This window comes from Ruditapes philippinarum, unplaced genomic scaffold (genome assembly GCF_026571515.1).
Source record: "Ruditapes philippinarum isolate M1 unplaced genomic scaffold, ASM2657151v2 ctg4706_1_1_1_1, whole genome shotgun sequence".
Classification (NCBI taxonomy): Eukaryota; Metazoa; Mollusca; class Bivalvia; order Venerida; family Veneridae; genus Ruditapes; species Ruditapes philippinarum.
The window spans coordinates 90,207-110,797 of NW_026863134.1; the positions used below are offsets into that span (position 1 = coordinate 90,207).

The 20,591-nt window shown below is 32.8% G+C and overlaps 1 protein-coding gene across 1 annotated transcript; it reads right to left on the reverse strand.

Annotated features, from left to right (window-relative positions):
- Positions 1-7,182: 7,182 nt before the first annotated feature.
- Positions 7,183-19,289, reverse strand: LOC132721239 (arylsulfatase J-like). The gene is made up of 14 exons (XM_060705505.1): positions 19,105-19,289; positions 18,557-18,668; positions 17,939-17,990; positions 17,260-17,363; positions 16,469-16,605; positions 15,614-15,678; positions 12,994-13,098; positions 11,835-11,898; positions 11,171-11,268; positions 9,235-9,374; positions 8,507-8,565; positions 8,022-8,133; positions 7,689-7,771; positions 7,183-7,500 (listed from the first exon to the last, which is right to left on the reverse strand). Exons 1-14 carry the CDS (start codon positions 19,202-19,204, stop codon positions 7,325-7,327), a joined length of 1,407 nt encoding a protein of 468 aa, XP_060561488.1. The 5' UTR covers positions 19,205-19,289; the 3' UTR covers positions 7,183-7,324.
- Between the last annotated feature and the right edge of the window lie 1,302 nt (positions 19,290-20,591).

Genomic DNA, 20,591 nt, shown 5'->3' on the forward strand with positions numbered 1-20,591 from the left:
CTGATTTTATATTTGTTTTTATTTAAATATAACATCAAGATAAAAGCGCTTTGATTAATTACCAAATATAGTAAAATCATCACTTTCCGCTTGTTTGGAGTAATTATAGATCTTTAGAGATAGCGTCCTTTTGGCATAAATGTTCCAGAAGGATGCAGCCCGCTTAATCATTTTTTTCAAACCATTTTATGAATTAATAATGAATCTTAATATAAAATTGTTAGTGTAAACAGTTACGTTCCATTGATATAATTTCGAAATCAGATAACATAAAAAATAACTCAAGATCAGCTGGTGCAATGTTTAACATTTAAAAAAATGGAAAAATAAGTAACGATGTCATAAAATAAGTATTTTTTATACAAGTATAAAAATATTTATGCGAACTGTGAAGTGAATTTTGTCATATAAAGCCATTACGTTGGATATAAAGAATAACAAGGAAATGCATGTCAAGAAATATTTTGCTTGTCATCAAAAATTTGCAAAAAATATAGTAACTATGGAAACTGTATGAATTTAAATTTATAAATAAAAAGACAATCCAGGAATAAAGTATCTGTAGGGAATTTCTTTTTTCGGATTGGCTTATGCTAATTTCTCAAACAAAATAGATAACTATGTGATGGCAAATGGATGGCAAATGAATTATGAATATTTATAATGTGTTTGTACTTTTGTATATCAAAATTCTGTTTATGTTATATATTTATATAACGGAGAAAAACATGTATTTACTTACCGAACCAACTCCAATCTCTAACGGACAGAGATACACTCAAACGGCTGTATTCCTTTATAATTTTCAGTATCTAACTTGAGAGTATGTTTAATCCAAATATTATTGTTATTTTAAATGAATATTGCTAGGATATCCATCTCTATAAACATGAACATGCCCTGCAAAATCAATGAATCAAATAAATACAAGTTTGGCTTACATGAACAATCAATCTATTTTTTCAGTCATCTCACGATTGATTTCCCGAGTCTCATGTTCACAGGTAAATGCTTGATTGTAATGCTATCAGAATAATGTATAATCGCCGAGCACGATCTTCTCTTTTTGCAGCATATACGTAAAAACAACACAGCAATTTCTGGGGTTGTAATGATTGACTTGAAAGAACCATTTTAACAGTCTTTTTAAATTTGATTTCATTACATTGTTACCTATACTATAAACGTTCATAGAAAACAAACGTTTGTCTCTGAGACGATCCTCAACCTTTTAAAAGGCTGGTCTCAAAAACAATAAGGATATCCCTCAAGATGATTTTAAATTTTGTCCTAACCTTAAGAAACGATATACTTTTTTAAGATCTCCCTTCTGAAGTATGGCACAACTTGGCATATAACTTTAACAAATGTAAATAATTATCTAAAATATACAACAAGTGTAATGAAAACATAAAAAAGCAAGAATCTTTAAAAGCTGGAAATATAATATGGAAGTTAAAGGCCCATTACACGTCAGAAATGTTTTATCTATATATCTTTAATTTCGATGTACTTTTATAGTTTCAAACAATATTATTGAAAGTAAGATTACTGTAAGTAAGCACGCTAAACAAGCAAACTTATATTTAGAGGGGTATATTCCACTTTCATGCCAGCTATCTACAAGAAAAGCATTGATGCAAAGCATCAAAGGGCGTCCAAACAGCAGGTGCAGATGAACTAGGAGATATATGATGACAAGATATTCTTATAAACTTTTCAATGGTTCATTGGGTTTTACCAGAATTGTATATCACTTTTGAATGAACGGACGAAAGACATTGTTCATTATTTATAACTTTGATCGGCATGCTAGAAATTAGAATATTACTTGTTATTTCTTTATGATCGTGGTTATTAATAGCAACGGATATACATGTATACAATCATTTATAATCCATATGTGTAACGCATGATCAACACCATACTTGTGTGTAATTGTCCCTTATTATGTATCGCTATTTAGCGAGGAACCCCTCTTAACGGTATCTGTTCACACTAAGTGACAATTATGACACTGTATATCAATTACAATGTTGATCATGTTGAGCATAATTCGTTATTATTCAATCAAATTAATTTCTATTTTAATAAAAAAAAAATACAGAATTTTTGAATACATGTTTCTTTTCTTCTTTTTGTGTTGTGTTTTATGCGCTTATCTGAATACTGATTTTTTTACGGTTAACTAAAACTATTTTAGAATTTCCCCAAAATTGAAAAAATTTAATTTTCGACAAATTATAAGTCAAAAAACTTAAAACTGGAAAAATTTTTCAGTAATCATTTGGTTTAATCTTTCCAATTTATATAATATTTTTGTTTATTCTTAAACCATATACATGTACATTTTTGTATTTTTCCTTTAAATCAATTCTTTTTAAAAAAATTTTTTATCAATCAATTTTTCCAAGAAAATAATTATAAAATCGGGGGTTTTCCCTAATTGGAAAATTAAATTCCCCCCCGGAATTTTTACTAAACCCACCAAATAACAAAATTAAAATAAAAAAGGTTTTAAATGAAAAAAAAAGTGCCCCAAAAGCCTTTTAAGGAAAAAGGGAAACCTTTTTTCAATTATTTGTTTTCCCCCCCAATATTTATTGTTTTAATCTCATTAAAAATTTAAAATATAACATGGGGATTTTTTTTATTAAAATTTTTCCCCCTTTAAAACCATTATTAATCCCCCCCCAAACAATTTATTTTGAAAAAATTTAAAATTGGGGTTTTTCGGGGAAAAAAATTATTTTGTTCTTTTCGGGGAACCCGTTCCCAAAAAACTTTTCTTAACCCCCAAAAAAACAAAAACCGCAAACAATTAAACTGTTACTTTTTTTTCCCGCGTAAATTAAAAATCCCCCGGGAAAAAACCGGGAAATTTTAAACCAATTAAAAAGGAAAAAAACCATCCCTCTATAAATAGATTTTCGGAATATTTAGGTCATCAACTCATCATTCTATTAACAGCTTTCGGAATAACATACCATAATAACCCAGCTGTGTACTACAAAAATGATAAGCAAAAATACCCCGAAAGAGCGCGATTTATTGACGGAAAAGGTTGATTTTAATTTGAAAATGTTTGCATTGCGAAATTCTCCAGTTCGCCATTCATTGTACATATCGCGACTTATTAATAATCAAGCACCCTCATACCGATCGGAATGATCGGCTTTTATTATTGGCAACTACAAAAGGCTCGAAAAGTTGCTGTCGCCCTTTCACAAAATCTCATTTCATTCCAATAGCCGCCGCGCTTCGGCGCGGCGCCAACAATATATAAATAACACATGGGTTTTTTGGTAACAGTATTTTTACAAGGGATGATAGTTTTATTGTTACTCACAAAACCCATGTGTTATTTCTTTTATTACCCCGATTATCTGAAATTGTCTGCTAAATCTAACTGTAACAAAATTAAACCAAGAGTAACAATAACTAAATTGTCCTTACCTTGCAAGTTGAATGTGCACTATAGGCCTATTTGTGAAGTTATTTTTCTTTTATAAATCTACATCTTATGAAATATTTGAATAAGTTCATCAACAGTAGAATTATATTGGTACATTCATTATATCATGTATATGGTTGATTCCCGAAAATGTTGCAACATAGATGTCTCTATTATTTAATACACATGAATAATGTACGTTAACAGAATAAAAAGTTACGGAACAAATTATTATTTGCTACTTTAAGAAGGGTTTTATCCGTTTAGCAATAATTTTGTGCATGCGCCATACGCTTTTAAGACGATAAATAACCATGTTTTTTTCATTAAAACAATTAAGAAATATATAGATTTTATTTAAAATTTAAACAATAATTTTTGATATATAGACAGATATATAGCTTTAAGTAAGTGATGATATCTACCAGTGATAATCATACTATTAGCTGTGTTCCATTTAGAAAACAAAACACAAACCCGTTTAAACGGTTATGATCTGTAATATATGACCCTTCTGTATCCAGAATAGTCTTCGCAAGGTTTTTGACAAAATGTATTTACAAAGTAACGATGATATCCTATGTCTGGCCTTCATATCTGTAATGATTCACTGATAAAAAATTGTTAAATATTCATTTGTTCCATGCTTTAATCGTCTGTATGTTCCAGGGACACATTTTATCAAAATTGCAATAACTTTTAATAAAAAATTTACTTTTTTGATTTTTTTACCAAAAAATATTTCCCTTTCGTGGGAAAACCTTTTTGGATGCAAATCAACAAAAATTTTATGGTGTCAAGTTTACTCTGGGGATGCCGGGTTTTCGGTTTTGGGAAAATTTGAAAAAAAAAATGAAATGAGAAAAAAAAAGCAGGTCACTTTGTTTTTTTTTATTTTAAAAATTTTACCCTGTGACCAGGGTTTTATACAAATTTTAAAAAATACCCGTTTTAAAAGGTAACATATCAATTTCTTAGTCTCGGTTTTAAATTGCCATTAACAGTAAAAATAACTTCCCCGACCTTTTGAAATTATTTACGAAAGATGTGATGGGTCGTAATGAATGTTATTGACTTTCCATTTTCAACCGTTTATAATAACCTAAAACCTAAAAAAATAATTCTAATATTTTTGTTTGAAACCAAACTCAGATAAAACTTCTTTTGCTAGTCTGTTTCTCATACCGATTTAAATACATTGATTTTCTTACCTTAGAGCCTGCTCCTTCTAACTGACTTCCCTGGATTACTAACCATTAAATACCAAATTATCAACAAGTTGCTGATTGCAAATTCCACATGATTTCTTAATCAGCTTGCTGTGAGGGACAAATGATCATTAAGCTCAATGTCCGAAATCGATTGTTACGGAGAAAGATAATTTAAGAATGAAAATTCGAACTTACTTTGAACACGAAACGCATATTTGAGGGCATGAATTTTCTTTGATCATCACAATCTTTAGCACTCTTTAGCCGATTTAAGAGTTGAAATTTTATGTTTAACACAACTCACTTAAAAAAATTTTTGCTGTTTATTATTGTTTGCAAAATCAATTGAAACATGTTCAGGTAAAACGAAATAGATAGAACAATTTGACAATATAAATATTAATCCCGTTTAATACATTCACCAGTTAAGACAATTTTATGACATGTAATCATTTATTGTAAATTTGGTAGTAGCAGTGAATATATTGGTATCCCAAGGGAAATAAAGTCACATTAAAACTGTCTCAAAAAAATTACAATAATACATTTTTTATTGCTCATCACCTCCGTTTGAACTCATTTGCGATAGTTCTCAATCCTTAAATTTAAACCCCCCGATTTATGTTAAAAAGTGAGGTTCTAAAGCCAGAAATTAAGGGAATTTACGGGAAAATTAATTTACCACTATTGTCCCCGGGGCACAGGGGAAACTTTTTTCATTTAACCGCATGTGCGGGTTTTTTTTGGGGTGTCACACCATGACGTTCTGGTCAGCGTTCTATAACGTTTTAGGAAACGTTGGTAGTCGCCCATGGTTGATGGGATAGCGCCAGAAGAACGTTGGAACGCCAGTAATCATCGGGAATCGGCGTAGAACGCTGGTGGTCCAGAAAAAGGTTTTGAAAATGCACAAAAGTTCTCACTCAGACCCGCGTTCTTCAACGTTAAAATTTCAAACACTGAAGAACGTTTAAGAATGTTTATGGATCGTTTTACTAACTTTCGCCGAACGTTACATACGTTCGGCTATCGTTAGTCAGTCATTACTCAATCGCTACTTGGTTGTTAAAAATCGTTTGCTTTGCAGTAAAGGACCCACTGGCAACTCACTGGCGACCTGTCAACGACCGCCAAACGGTCATCAAGCGCACAAAACGTGTGACTAAAGGTTAACGAACGTCATTTTGGTGTCCATTGGGCGTCATTTGAGCGATATTCGACCGTGTTACAAACGTGTACGCATATGTTAAAAGCAAGGTTCATTTAATTTTGGGCTTTCGTAGAGAAGACCTACTATGGAAGTTTCTGAAAACGTAGTACGCTATATATGTTTGCTATAGCCAAGCATCAAGTAGATGTACTGAATAAAGATATCGAGGGAATTCATCCGCAGAAAAACCCCGACTTTCATTCATAAAGAAGAATACCCTGACAAAGACGACACTGTTGGACTAGATCATGAATATAAAGACGTCAGGGATTTGAAAATACAAAATGTAGCAAGTAGGAGCCCTCACCCCAATCTTTCTTTCTTAGTGTCGAGATGCTGACTATTCAAACTCACAAAAACAACTGAATTCACTAACAAATTCTAAGCGTTTTGTACCCGTTAAGCCGTAATAAACACGCCATCAAGACGGTATATATTCTGTCGTTATTCACGCGTAAGTCACACGCTGACAACACTCGTAAGGCGTTGACAAATAGTTCATCCCGCGCCAGTGGCACGTTGGTACACGCTTACTGGTTTCCGACTTACATTATTTGGTCGCTGATACACGCTTCTCGTGCGTTAGACACATGCGAGTTATGCGTTAGACGCACGTTAATCTTACGCTAGATGTGTCAACCTCATTAAAGAACGTTCAAAAATTGTACGATTGAAACGTTCATAGAGCGTAGACCAGCACGGACCCTTAAGATTTCCATGTTATCTATTTTAATGGGTTGCACAAAGTGTCTTATAGTTGTGTTGCTTATGTTTCGTTGTATGGCAAATAAATGAGTAATTTTTATTTGCAATTGCTACTTACCACTGTGAACCATCGTTATTGTCGTTTTCGATTTTTATCATTGTCAGATTACTTTAATTCTTTATCTTTCAAAAAAGTGCAACGCATATTTGTATATCTCGAGTATTTTAACGCGATTTTGTCAGTGAAATTTTAGGTAGTTTGCACTTAACAGTACCGTCAGTGAATAGGCTCAATCAAACTAAGCCTGCTACATTTTCAGTTTTGTTGTTTTGGACTTTTTCAGGGATTGTTATTTTCTCAATTTTACAAGTAATGAATTACAATCTTAATCATTGAAATACCAGTAGACCAAAAGCACACTTGAAAGCAGCATCCGTGCACACATTTGACATTATGACTTATTTGCACGTGAAATTTGAATGCTCATTGTATTTCAGGCCAAAACTATGGCAAACTTTAAGAACACTTTATATGCGTACGAATATTAGTAAATTTTTGAAATAGAAAAAAAGAAATTACATATAATGTTAGCTGAAATATGATCTCTAAATATCCTTTATTCTAAATCGTTTTCATTTCTGATATTTCCTTTGGAATTCCATTTTTATTAAAAAAATAAGTGTTTTTATAAGACTTGTTATGAAATGTTTTATACAAAATCGTATACATTAGTTTGTCTTTGATTAACACCATCCCGGTCTTAAAATATCACGGTTAAATTGATGTGGATTTGCAAGAACATCCTTAACTCCGGTATTGGCAGGAACTAGAGTATCGCGATAAGAGTTAAGTTTTTTCATTAAAGATTCTACTTTATCATTTTCTTTCTCGGCAATATCCTCCATTTCAAATGGGTCGTCTGAAAGATATAACATAACATAATCGTAAATAGTTTTGAATAACGAGAGATAAGTATATGCCTTTTTATCATTTCAATACAACTGGTAGTAAACTATATTTGTTTTGTAAGAGAAGTTATTAAAGACAATGGTTTAAATGAAACAATTAATGTATTATTAAAAAATAAATATCTCTGCCAGTGCTCACTTTTCAAATTGAATAGTCGCAGCTCTTTAGTCGTGTCTATTTCGTCTTGGTTTTCACCGTATAAAAGTTTGTAATCTCCAACCCTGAAAAAAGATTTTTGTTCTTTATGGATGCGTATACAAATTCTAGTCATTCAAAGATATTTTATTTTATTCAAATACTTTAACATGTTGTAAGGAATCTTTTCTTTCTTGACAACTGAATATTAAAATTTCTTTTTGGCAAAGTAATTTGTTACACCGATTTTAAAAAAATTGACAAACATTATCAATCTATCAAGGAGATGATTTTGAAAATTTGTAATTTCTTTAGAGAAAAGGTTTTAGCAACAACCTAATAGCCCACTTATCAACAATATTGTCGATGTTGTAGATGAATTCATCCCTAGCTGACCTAAGTCCTTTACTGATAGTCTTCCACTGGTTTACACCGTCTAATGAAGGATCTTAAAATTTCAAACATACATGTATTTGTCTATGCATTTGTTGAATTTAATGGCAAACATCCGTTGATATTTTCAAACATAATTACTTTAGAATACTTTATCGTCATTGCAAACCAAAAAAACAAACTACAAGAGAAATTAAATAATGCGAGACCATCAACATACATTCAGCTTAAGTAAGTAAGTATAATGTTTATGCTTTTCATTGGTTTTGTTCCATAAACAAAAGCAAGCTGATGTATTGCGAACTTTTCAGTTCCCTTTAAATCTATTTTACAACTGGTTTTGATTCTGACATATTTATGAACTTAATTAACAAAACTTGATGAATTTAAAGCTGTAAACGAATATTTAAAAAATTAAAATGTTGTACCTGGTTTACCACCAGCCAATTGTACAAGTGTAGGGAACCAGTCAACAGCATGTATCATTCTGTGAAGAAAAACATTCAAAATTATCAATTACTTAGCCCATCTCATGCGGACAAAATTTTATTCTTCCATGATAACCGCCGTATGAACACATCTGCGGATGTTTCTAAATTCAAAATTTTACTATTTCATGTTTAAATGTTGAATTCAGAAGTATAGCTACAATGTAGTTACATTGTATTATTGTGAATGTAAAATATGACAAACAAGATCAATACGGATAAAAGGCAGCGTTCAACGAACGCAACCCCCATATGACCCAGCAACAAGAACCAATGGCAAGGAGCCCAGGCGGACCCCAAACAAAAACAGGACAAGGCAAAGACAGAGCACGGACAGGTTAATCATTATATGATAAATAATTTGTAACTGATTAGGAATTCAGTAAGTACAGTTAAAGTGAACAACACGTTTGTATGATCAATAAGTTATCAAAAGGCAAATTGTATAATTATTGTGTATGCTATTCCTAAGAATATAATTATGACTAAAAATGATCGATCTAACTCGTAGAATAATACAAATATTTCTACTAAGTTAAAAAGAACAAACCAATAAAAAAACATGTAGATACCTGTACAATTAAAAGAGTGAAAATAGAAAGAATTTCATTCCAGATACTTGGCTTAAAGTAGCACAAATTACAAAATGCAACGATTAGGAATCTTACTCGGTATTAATGTATCCCGATTTTTTCAGTAAGGTAGGACTATGAACAAAGGCCACACCTCGGGTACCGCCTTCCCATAAAGAGCCTTTGTTGCCACGTAACGGATAATTAGAACCACCCTCAGTAGCTTTACCACCATTCTAAAAAATGGAAGACAAATATGTGATTGAATCATGTGACTGATTAACAATGCATGTGTGTCAAGTTTTTGTTTCACTTATGAGATTTGCATCGATATTCCGAGCGGTACTTGTGATTATAAGTTAAGAATTACTGCTTTCCTAAGACTTGCTGCAGTATTGAACTTGCTGCAATATTGGACTTGCTGCACTATTGGACTTGCTGATTTATTAGACTAGCTATGCTTCTTATACTTTCTGCGCTCCTTGGACTTGCTGCAGTTTTTGGACTTGCTGCACGATTACACTTGTTGCACTATTGAACTTGCTACGCTTCTTAGACTTGCTTCCTTGGACTTGCTGCACTATTGGACCAGCTACGCTTCTTAGGCTTGCTGCGCTTCTTAGAATTGCTTGCTTCTTTTCTGGGATGCAGATAGTTGCTTAGACTTGCTTCTTTCCTTGGAAACGGACCGTTTTAAAAAATGGTTCTTTTCTTGGAAGCAGACCGTTCTAAGACTTGCTTCTTTTCTGGGAAGCGAACCGCTCTACGAATTTCTTGTTTAAAGGAAGCGGACTGTTGCTAAGGCTCAACTATTCACTACAAAATTCTGGAAACAAAGTGATCCCTCGGAAGCATTAATCACAACAAAATAACTTAAGAATTGCAGACTCGGTTTGATTGAGTCTGTACATGAGGGATAATGTAAAAGTGCAACATCCCTCACGCCCCTAGCACCGGCTTGAGCGGTACTCAAGAGCGGTACTTCACAACAGCAGGTGTCAAGTGCCGTGTGACACCCGTAAAAAGTTGCCCCGTACTTCACTTCAGTGTTGTTATATTTTCTGGTCCTTCGGTATCATTGATGCCAACACTATAAAGTGTTGAGAATTGAGTACCGCTCAAGCCGGTGCCAGGGGACGTGAGGGATGTTGCACTTATACATTATCCGTCATGTACATACTCAATCAAAACGAGTCTGCAATTCTTATGTTATTTTGTTGTGATTAATGCTTCCGAGGGATCACTTTGCTTCCAGGATTTTGCTGATTTAATTGGTTTCTTCCTTGGACCTGCTCGTCAACAAGGAGACTTGCTGAAAATAAGCTTTCTGCCAATGTTTGAAGCTTCTTTCTTAACCAATTTTTGTCTTCCTTTTTTATTTCTAAATTCATTTCATAAAAGATGCACAACGCGCAAACTGGACAATTGTGAAGTCACGTTTAAACTAAAAAAATACAAAATCACGGACATTTGTGTTTCATTATGTAAATAAAATGGCTATTTTGACGATGTGTTACTCATGCTAATAATTTTCTATGCATATTTAGTCATTCTTATTATGCATGGTCAATAATGTTCATGCATTGTAAATCATTCTTATTCTTTTCTATGCATGGTAAGCCATGCTTAATATTTATTATTTATGGCAATGATTTATTATTGACACGTATACTACTGTATTATACATGTGTTTCTAATTGATGTATGTTGTTTACCCATTTATATATCTATATTCTTACTACGAATATCTCAGTATTTTTTCTTTTCTTTTTTTTTTTTTTCATTTCGTGATATGTGATCAGAAAAAAAGAAAACTTGTAAATAAAATAGAAGAATTAACAAATTCTTATATAATCTAGAAGCTGATCTAAGGAATTGAAAAGAATTGACCCTCCATCAAACAATTCACAAATAGAAGCAAAATACTTCTACACCATAATATATGTACTTAAAATATAATGTATGTTCAAGTTTGTAAAAAACATATTTCGTTTGTCTGAATATGTGCACTTCCATATGACGTAATACTTACGTCAGTAGTAAAAACTATAACAGCGTTGTCCATAAAGCCCTTTGCTTCAAGTGCACCAGTTATATTTCCCACCGCTTCATCTAGAGCAGATACCATCCCTACAATTTTACTTGTAAATAAATATGAACATGGTCAACAGAACAAATTATTGAATCATATTCACTGGGTGTAGTTTTATATTCACTGGCTGAATTCACTAATTAAAAATTAGATTCTCATAATTAATGACCATACATCGTAGACTTTTAATTACGCGTATGCATAAAAAGGGTATTCGTGCGTTTTGCTCTTTATGGCATATTTCTTGATAAAGTTATCGTGACTTCGGTAAATTTGCCATCTGCAGGTGTTTAACATCATATTCAATGGCACACCAGTCAATAATCGACATATAATAACTATATTTAATGCGTTACAGGCACCATTGTAACAATATATATTGCTAGATAATTCCCTTGACCTTTGTATCACAAAACGAGATATAATTGAGAAAAATAATATAAATAGACATTTAAAAGTTGTGCTTTTAAATAACTGACGAGTAAAGAATAACAAGTATAATTGTAAGTAAGCTATATTAAAGATTTAAGAACTTCAAATGATTGAATATATATGAATATAGATACAAATATTCTAACAACTTATCTAGGCGGGTAATAATTACCGCTATACGTTTTCCTGTCAGGATAGATCACATCTGGATAGTATTTTTCAAATCGTTCCGGAACCTAATAAGAGAACTTCTACTAATTAATTATAAAGCAAAGAGAAACTTAACTTTCTAAATCAATACTTATTCAAAGGCAATTTTAAGGAACTCCACTGAGGTCCTAAAACCTAAACTTTAAAATTTGAATTACTTAATAAAATCAGCTAGGGCAATTACAAAAGAAAGGCTTGCAAACTATAGTTAAAATATACACGGAAATCAATTGAAAATCGTATGTCTGTGCTATATTTAACTCGATGTGAGTATAGAAAAGCTATGCAAGGCTTTTTCAACTTCGGATTGTTTTTCACGATAAGAATAATTTTATGAAAAAATAAAACGAAATGGGCAAAGAATCTTTGGAACTATGCACACAGGTTATTGGTCTAGACTTACTTTTAATATGACTTGGCTTGATAAAACGGAAAGCAGCATACTTTCAGATTCTGATGACAATTTTATATAAAAGAAGTGAACCAGGAAAGTAATTTGCTTAATGTAAACAGCACTTTCAATTCATGTAAAAAGATGTCAATTTAAATCACCCTTACTTGTTCGGCAGACAATAGTTCTAAATATGGTGATAAATTTTGCAAATCAGTCATTAATTTCACATAACATGTTATACTTTACTTGAAGTTTGAATATGTTTGTTTGTATTAAAATCTAAGGTACATTTTTCTGAAGTTTAAATTTCATGATAAAAATGGCTAATGTGGAGGCATTACTGTCAATTTTTAGTAAGAAAAAGATCGTTGACATGTAAACTTGTGGGAAATATATGATCAGTTCAACATTAAAATCAGTTTAATGACATACCAACTGTTACTTATCACTGTTGTTAAATTGTTTCGAATCACAACATCATTAGTGACAATGAGAAAAACTCGATCTCATATTAGAAACAACACATGTAGACACAGCGTCAAAACAACAACTGTACGATATTAATGTATTTTAAAATATTGTTTTATCCTTAAAAACTAAAATTTAAAAGATAAAATAATAATACAACATTCCATTATTTTACGTTTGTACTCCATATAAAATAAACCTCAATTTACTGCAATAGTAAATAAAAATGTTTAAGGTATATAAATGTACAAATGTTTACCTCTAGTGGACCATGTACTGATTGGAACGAGATGTATAAATACAAAGGTTGAGAGTCAGGATCTGCTTCGTTAATTATGTCGATAGCACGATTAGAAAATAGTTCCTGAAAAAAATAGTGCTGTATTAATTACAGAATTATCATAAATATAAAGATTTATAGCTATTTGTAAATTAAGTATACGAATCTTAACTTAATTCTTTGTTTTGGTAACTGTTTGGGTTGTGTGTTGTGTGTTTCTTGTTGTGTGTTTTTTGTGTGTTTTTTTTTGTGTTTTGTTTTTTTTATAGATATTGCAGGAGGATGTAATAATCATTGCTTCAAGCGTCTTAAAATAAAATAAGAAAATATGCATCACATAAAAGATTCACATAAAATCTACATATTATAATGCTTAAACAGCATAGAAAAGTCGTATTAACTTTATTTTATCAAACATGTTTGTGAAATATCATTATATAACACAAAGTGTACTCAGAATGCTAACGTACTTCACATAATTCCCCTATCAAACACACAGAACAGTTGATTGAATCTTGACACGATAAATGCATGGCATAAAAAGAATGCTTACACGTAATATGACGTTATACATACGTCATGACAATATTAAACCTATTGACGTCTCGTGGATCGGTGCACCGTTAATGCCTCAGTCACACTAAACCGTATAGCGTTAAAAAGCAGACGTCCAACGCACAACAAAATTTTCAATCCGTCGCATGCGTTTCTTTTCTGTTTATCATGCATCGTTTGCGCTTCTTATCCGGCGGTGCCCGTGGTGTTCGTTCCGTTCGGTGGAAAGTTATGAACATGTTTAAAATTTGGAACTTTTACCACCGAAAAAAATTGTCTGTCAGATGTACGGTAACCATGCGCTGGTATCCGATTGGTTCGTTTCTCGTACGTTCCTTATTATGTACATGTCCGGTTAGAGCCATTTCTTGCCCGGTGGACCTGATTCACGGCCGGACTACTAACGGACATGTAGCGGATGTAACGTATGTTAAACGGAGGATAACGAACAAGGGACATATAATCACTGATAAATAACAGACATGAATCGATTGTTCACCGCACAAAATTGATGATAAATAAAACGAAGTTTCCCTGGTTATAACTGGCATATATTTTCCTACATTTCAAGTGTAAGGGCCTTCTGATCTTTGATAGTTTGAGTCAATGATCCACATATCATGGAGTGTCGCGTAAGAGCCCGCCTGCAGTATCAAGCGACCGTGATCCATGCACGTATTGACCTGTTGGATACGAATGTAGATAGTGTCATTTTTGAAAATAGGAGAAGAAGAAGGTGACTGCGGAGGTGGTGGTCAAAGGCTTGGCTGGGTCCTGAGAGACGTCGAATGTTTGGTCTCTACGATCAACCCATGATTGAGCTGCGGAGAGAAGACCAGCGGTCATTTACGAACTTCATGAGGATGCCTCAAGAGATGTTTGATGAGATTCTGGAACGAGTGGGTCCAAGAATAACAAAACAATATACCACATACAGAACCCATCTTGACCCTGGAATGAAGTTAGCCGTCACTCTCAGACATCTTGCGTCAGGGTCAAAGTATTCCAACATGCGGTTTGCCTGGAGGTTACCTCACAACACCATCTCTGTCATCTTGCGAGAAGTAAATATTTTTATTTTCCCATGATTCTGGATGATAACTCGAACAATTACATGTATATAATTTCTGGTCTTTTAAAATATCAATAATTTACTAACATGATTATTCCTACTTTGAAAATCGCATTTTTATTTACATTTTCACTTGGTAGATCTGAGTCTTTTGGAATTTTTACAGACGGAGATTCTTCCTCAGTAACTTCAACGGTTTTTTGTTCTTGAACAGCATCATTATCAGGGGGAGGAGAGGGTGATCTTGGAGTATTCCTCCATCCCCTGGCCTTACCCGTCCCAGCATTGGTTGCCTTGGCTTTTGGCATTTTTGAGCACGCGTGTGATCCTTGTGAGTGTGGAAACTATTATGACGAAACAAAAAAATATCGGACTATTTATACCAGTTTTGTCCGTCACGTGACCGGTAGAAATACGCTCGTCGAACGTTCAAAGAACGTTTTGTCAGTTTTTCATGCGCTGCGCGTACGTTTTGTGCGGTACAAATCCGTAACTAGTACGGTGAAGTCCGTAAACTGTACGTCGTTCATCCGGTGTATGTGCGTTGATCGTTCGGTCATTGTGCGTTTTGTACGTTTTATGCGCCCCGTACAGCGATCATGAGAGCACCGAGCAGCAGCGGGAAATGCTTTTCATCACCGGATAACTTTCAGCCGCATTTTCCTTTGCGTTTTGCGTCCGTTAACGCTATGCGGTGTAATGTGACTGAAGCTTAAATAAGTGCAACATATTTTATCAATAACGATCAAATACCTTTCCTTGATCATGTAAGGAGGAAATATTTTGTATTGTAATATAATATACATGCAGGATATCGTGTAAATGCTTTTTAATGAATCACTCCGGCCATCTTGTATACATTTCTGAGCATGTTATCTCGATCCGTTCCTTTATTCGCTGCAATAAACGTACATCTATTACGTATTCTTAATTGTTAGAACAGCGTCAGCTTTAAATGTTTTCTTCACTTACCGCTGAGTATATCCCTTTGGCTTGATGATAAACTTCCTCATTCAATCTGAAATCATAACTCGTTGCTGAAAATTAAAGATGATAATCTTTTTCTTTTTAACAATTGTACATGATATATCAAAATTTGGAAAATGGGTGATGCCTCTGAAGTATTAATCACAACGAAATGCAGACTCGGTTTAAATTTGTCTGTACATAACGGGATTATGAAAAGATGCAACATCCCGCACCGCTTAAGCGATAGTAAATATTAAACACTTTAAGTGCTAGAAGCTGACATCAAGACAATAATTATGTTTTTCTTGCAAACAAAATTAGCCTGTTCTTTTTTTTTCTTTTTATTGACATAATGGTGACCCATAAATCTCTTGATTTTGCGTAAAAGATAAGCATTCTCTACAATCTGTATCTTTCTCCTTCGAAAAGAAAATAATTTCAATATCTATAACATTAAGTTGCCAACAGTTTAAACCTTGATCAGGCTTACACGACAGTGCAGACTTGCTTTGCAGATGAAAACAAAGACATGTATTTAATTTGGATATTCCTATAGAAAAGTTGAAAAAGTACACAGTAGTTCAGTATGGTCACTTTTTTATACTTATAAATACAATTGAAAAGCATTGATGAATTACAATGTGTATTATAATATTTCCGTGTTTTCACTTTTTACTGCAGTGAAACATTTTTTTTTGTAATTTCAGTGGTATATTGCCGGAAAATGTTTTTTAAATAAGATAAAACATTATTGATTCCTACGATCAAAATAATTAACCACTCGACCACGCCGCAACTCATAGTCTTTGTTTGCTATATGTAAGCTATATTATAACTAGTTTACATTTAAAATTATACAACCAACTTTAGACATGGAATAGTTCTTACATTTCGTATGATTGTAGTAGCTTTCCGATCCTGCATAGAAACCAAAGAAAGAATCAAATCCACGATAGGTTGGTGTGTATTTCCAGTTACAGTATCCAAGATGCCATCTGAATTATTTAACAAATAAAGTAAGTTATAATTTTGTTTTGTTGAACTTTTTTGTATTAAATTTTAAAGAAATTCATCTCTTGTAGGTTACTATAAAGATGCTCTATAGTATTTATGATTTAAACATTTTGAAAAGAAATATTTAAATAACATTATGCCAAGCTTTGATAACGAATAACGTGTCTTAACTAACAGTATCAAGATCAACGAATTTGGAAATCATACATCGAAATCATATATCGAAAATATATATGGTAAGTGCTAGCATTTCAATTGAATTTCCAAAAAAATAACTAGTTTAATATAAATGATAATTAATATAAAAAACATATTTAAGTTCATAATTTTTACAAATAAAACAGAGGCGTATGATATAATGATAAATACTCTACATGTATAAATAGGCAAAAAAAGACATAAAGAACTTTCTTTGACATTCATCATATTGTCATTAGGGAAGAGTAAGAAGAAGAAGAAAGAAGAAGTAGAAGAAGAAGAAAAAAAACAAGAAAAAACTTTATTATGCAATATATCACACAAGAACAATAACCATAGCATCAATATAAACATGCGATCAATTAAAACATACATGGAAAGAGTGCACATATTGAATATACATTATATGTACAAAATAATATATATATTTTACATACTTTCCAATGATATGTGTAGAATATCCTAGATTCTTCAGTTTCTGTGGTAATATCTCAAACTGTTCCGGGAGAAATTTTGGCTCAAATGGTCTTATAACACCGTGCTGTATTGGTAAGCAATTGCGTATCATAGATATTAAATAAGTTTAAACATATAGTGACAAAGATATATGATATAAAATATTCCTTAATCAACTTAAAATAAATAATTTGAGCACATCCATTATCTAGTATGTTTTATGTCCATCAAAACAGGCATGCACATTTTACTTATCTGTTTATCTTATTTCGACGATTCTTGGAAAAACGCTTCTATTCTCAAATGGATCAGCGTTTTTATATAATAATCACACCGTTATATCAGTTCTTTAGGGGATACAAGTAATACTCAAAGGAAACTGAGTAACAGAATTTTTATCTAGAGAAATTATTCAGGATTCAATTTATATAATTATGTTTGCACCACTTCATAACTTAGTTGTTGGTTGTTGTATGTTTATATGTTGACTTATCTCAATGACGTTGATATTAAGATTTTCCTTTCTTATTTATCATATCAACCGATGAAGCTTATTAAAGCGAAACATGTTTTGTAAATTGTGTTTTGTTATTTTTTTATCCTGATGACATTAATATTGATTCAATAGTATGAGAAGAAACAACAATGGCATAAATGTACCTGCATTCCGGTGTGATATGGATATAATCCTGTCATTAAACTACTTCTTGATCTGAAATACGTAAAACACTTTTATATAGAAATCTGGAACTGTTTGTATGATTGTTGACATCGCTTTAGTAAGATTTTTTTATGAAATAATAAATATCAGTTTGTATGATTGTTGACCTAGTTATTGTAATATTCAATATCAAATAATGAATATCAGGTTGTATGATTGTTGACATATGATTTATTATGAAATAATAAAAATAAGTTTGTATTATTGTTGATATAGCTTTAATAAGATTTATTATGAAATAATAAATATCAGTCTGTGTGATTTTTTATATTTATTTTAAGGTTTTTATTAATTATTAAATATCAGTTTGTATGATTATTGGGATAGCTTTTGTAAGATCTATTATTAAATAATGAATATCAATTTGTATGATTGTTAACATAGCATTATTTTCAGATTAATAATTATTAAATAATGAATTTCTTGGTAACTTGCTGTTTTTTTCGTTCTGTCTGTAGCGTGCATTAGTGCATCATAGTAACATGGCATTCAAATCTGTATAACTTCTAAATTTATCTACACCTACAGTTTAACAGAGCAAGCAAAATCAAACTTACGGGGTACACACTGATTGTACATATGATGAATCTAGAATGACTCCTTGTCTTGCTAGGTTGTCAAGATTTGGTGTGTGCATTTTAGGATTGTGCCATCCAACATCATTCCAACCTTAAACAAAATATGTATTCATGAAGACTAGAACATTAGAAAGTTTGAGACGAATTTATTATCAAATTACTTAAATATACAAATGATTATATCTGGTGTGAATTAAAATAAAAAGGATTTCTATTTTTAATACAATATTGATCATATTAAAATATCAGGTATATGCCAAGAACCAAATCAGTTTCTTCATTGAGACGATTTATTTATGATTTCGAACATGTTTTATGTTAACTTATTGGAAATTACTAATGTTTTTTTTTTTTGTCAATTGATTATAATATGTACATTTGGTATAATTTCCGCTTTTGCCGTGTTTTATATAATGCAAACAAAATATTTCTTGGAGATTTTGGCTTCATAGCATACGGTAGCATTTGATGATTCACTCTTCATCATTTAAAAGTTTAATATACGATTTATAAACAAAAACACTTACCAAGGTCGTCAGCAACTATGAAGATTATATGAGGTGGTTGTTTTCCGAAACATCCAAAAACTAAAATATTTAAAATTACACCAAGACACCAGGTTTTCATAATGCATCGCGTATTTGTTACTGTTCAGTTCAAGACATCTTAAATCGAAGAAATTGATTTGATAAACAAGTTTGTTTACGAGTCTAGAGGCTGAAAGTTATATATAATGGACGCAACATATGTTCAATGTCACTATTCATATTATTTTTCTTTGGTATTGGTAACAGCTTTTACATTCTCACACTCAATAAAAATAGAAACCTGAAACTTTATGTCTTTTAAATATTTTCTAATTTCTGATTTATACCAAAACATGTGTAGGGAGTATTCATGTACTATACTCGTAGATATACTATACATGTTTATTTTTGTTTTGACCGCGTATTGTCAGTAGAATGCAGCTAAGCGTGAAATTTTAGTTTTAGCACGTGAACGATGTCAGATAGACAATGATGTAAGGCACTATGCATGTGTTCATTAACAATTTAGAATTCACACCTAAAGTTGATAGCTTTTACAATGCCGCGTTTACCAGCAGCAGAGAGAAACCAAGCAATAAGAATGCTGCTGGGTTTGGCATCTGTTATTGACGTGAGTAGAACGCTTAACTGAAGTCGCAAAACAGGTCATGAACTTATAAGACGCTATAGACTTACAGGTGATGTGCACGTGGTAGGCCAAGGGCAACTACCCAAAGGGATGACCGTGCAGTTGTTTTTAACTCGCTTACGTGACAGGTTCAGACCGGCGACCTTGACCGCACCCGCGTTTAACGTAACTGCACAAACCATTCGCAATCGGTTGCGCACACAACAACGCCCGATTAGAGCGCGACGCCAATATACATGCGGTATTCTCATTTTACGCCATCGTCAGGCCCGTATTAGGTGGGCACGTGCGCATCGTCACTGGCGGCGACGTGACTGGAATACTGTCCTGTTTTCAGACGAGTCTCGGTACAATCTCAGTCATGCCGACAGCCGTGTTAGAATTTACCGCCGAAAGGGCGAAATATTTGAACCTGTCTGCGTTAGACAGCATGATTGTTTCGGTAGTGGAAGCGTCATGGTATGGGGCGGGATAATGGGTGGACAAAAGATCCGGCTTCAACGCCCAGAGATACATCAACGAAGTTTTGAATGCCGAGGCTGTTCCGTTTATGCAAAGAAACGGTCCCGTTGTTTTTCAACAAGAGAATGCCCGTCCTCACACGACGAGAATAACTCGCGCTCGCTTAGCCGCAGCCAACGTCAATACCATGCAATGGCCAGCAATATCTCCAGATATGAATCCAATAGAACATATCTGGGATGTGCTTGGCCGAAATGTCCGATGACATCACGCCCCACAGACTATCTTCCAATTGACAAATGCATTGAAAGAGGAATGGAACAATCTTCCAAATAACATTGTTCAACGTTTCGACAATTTTATGCGTCGACGCGTT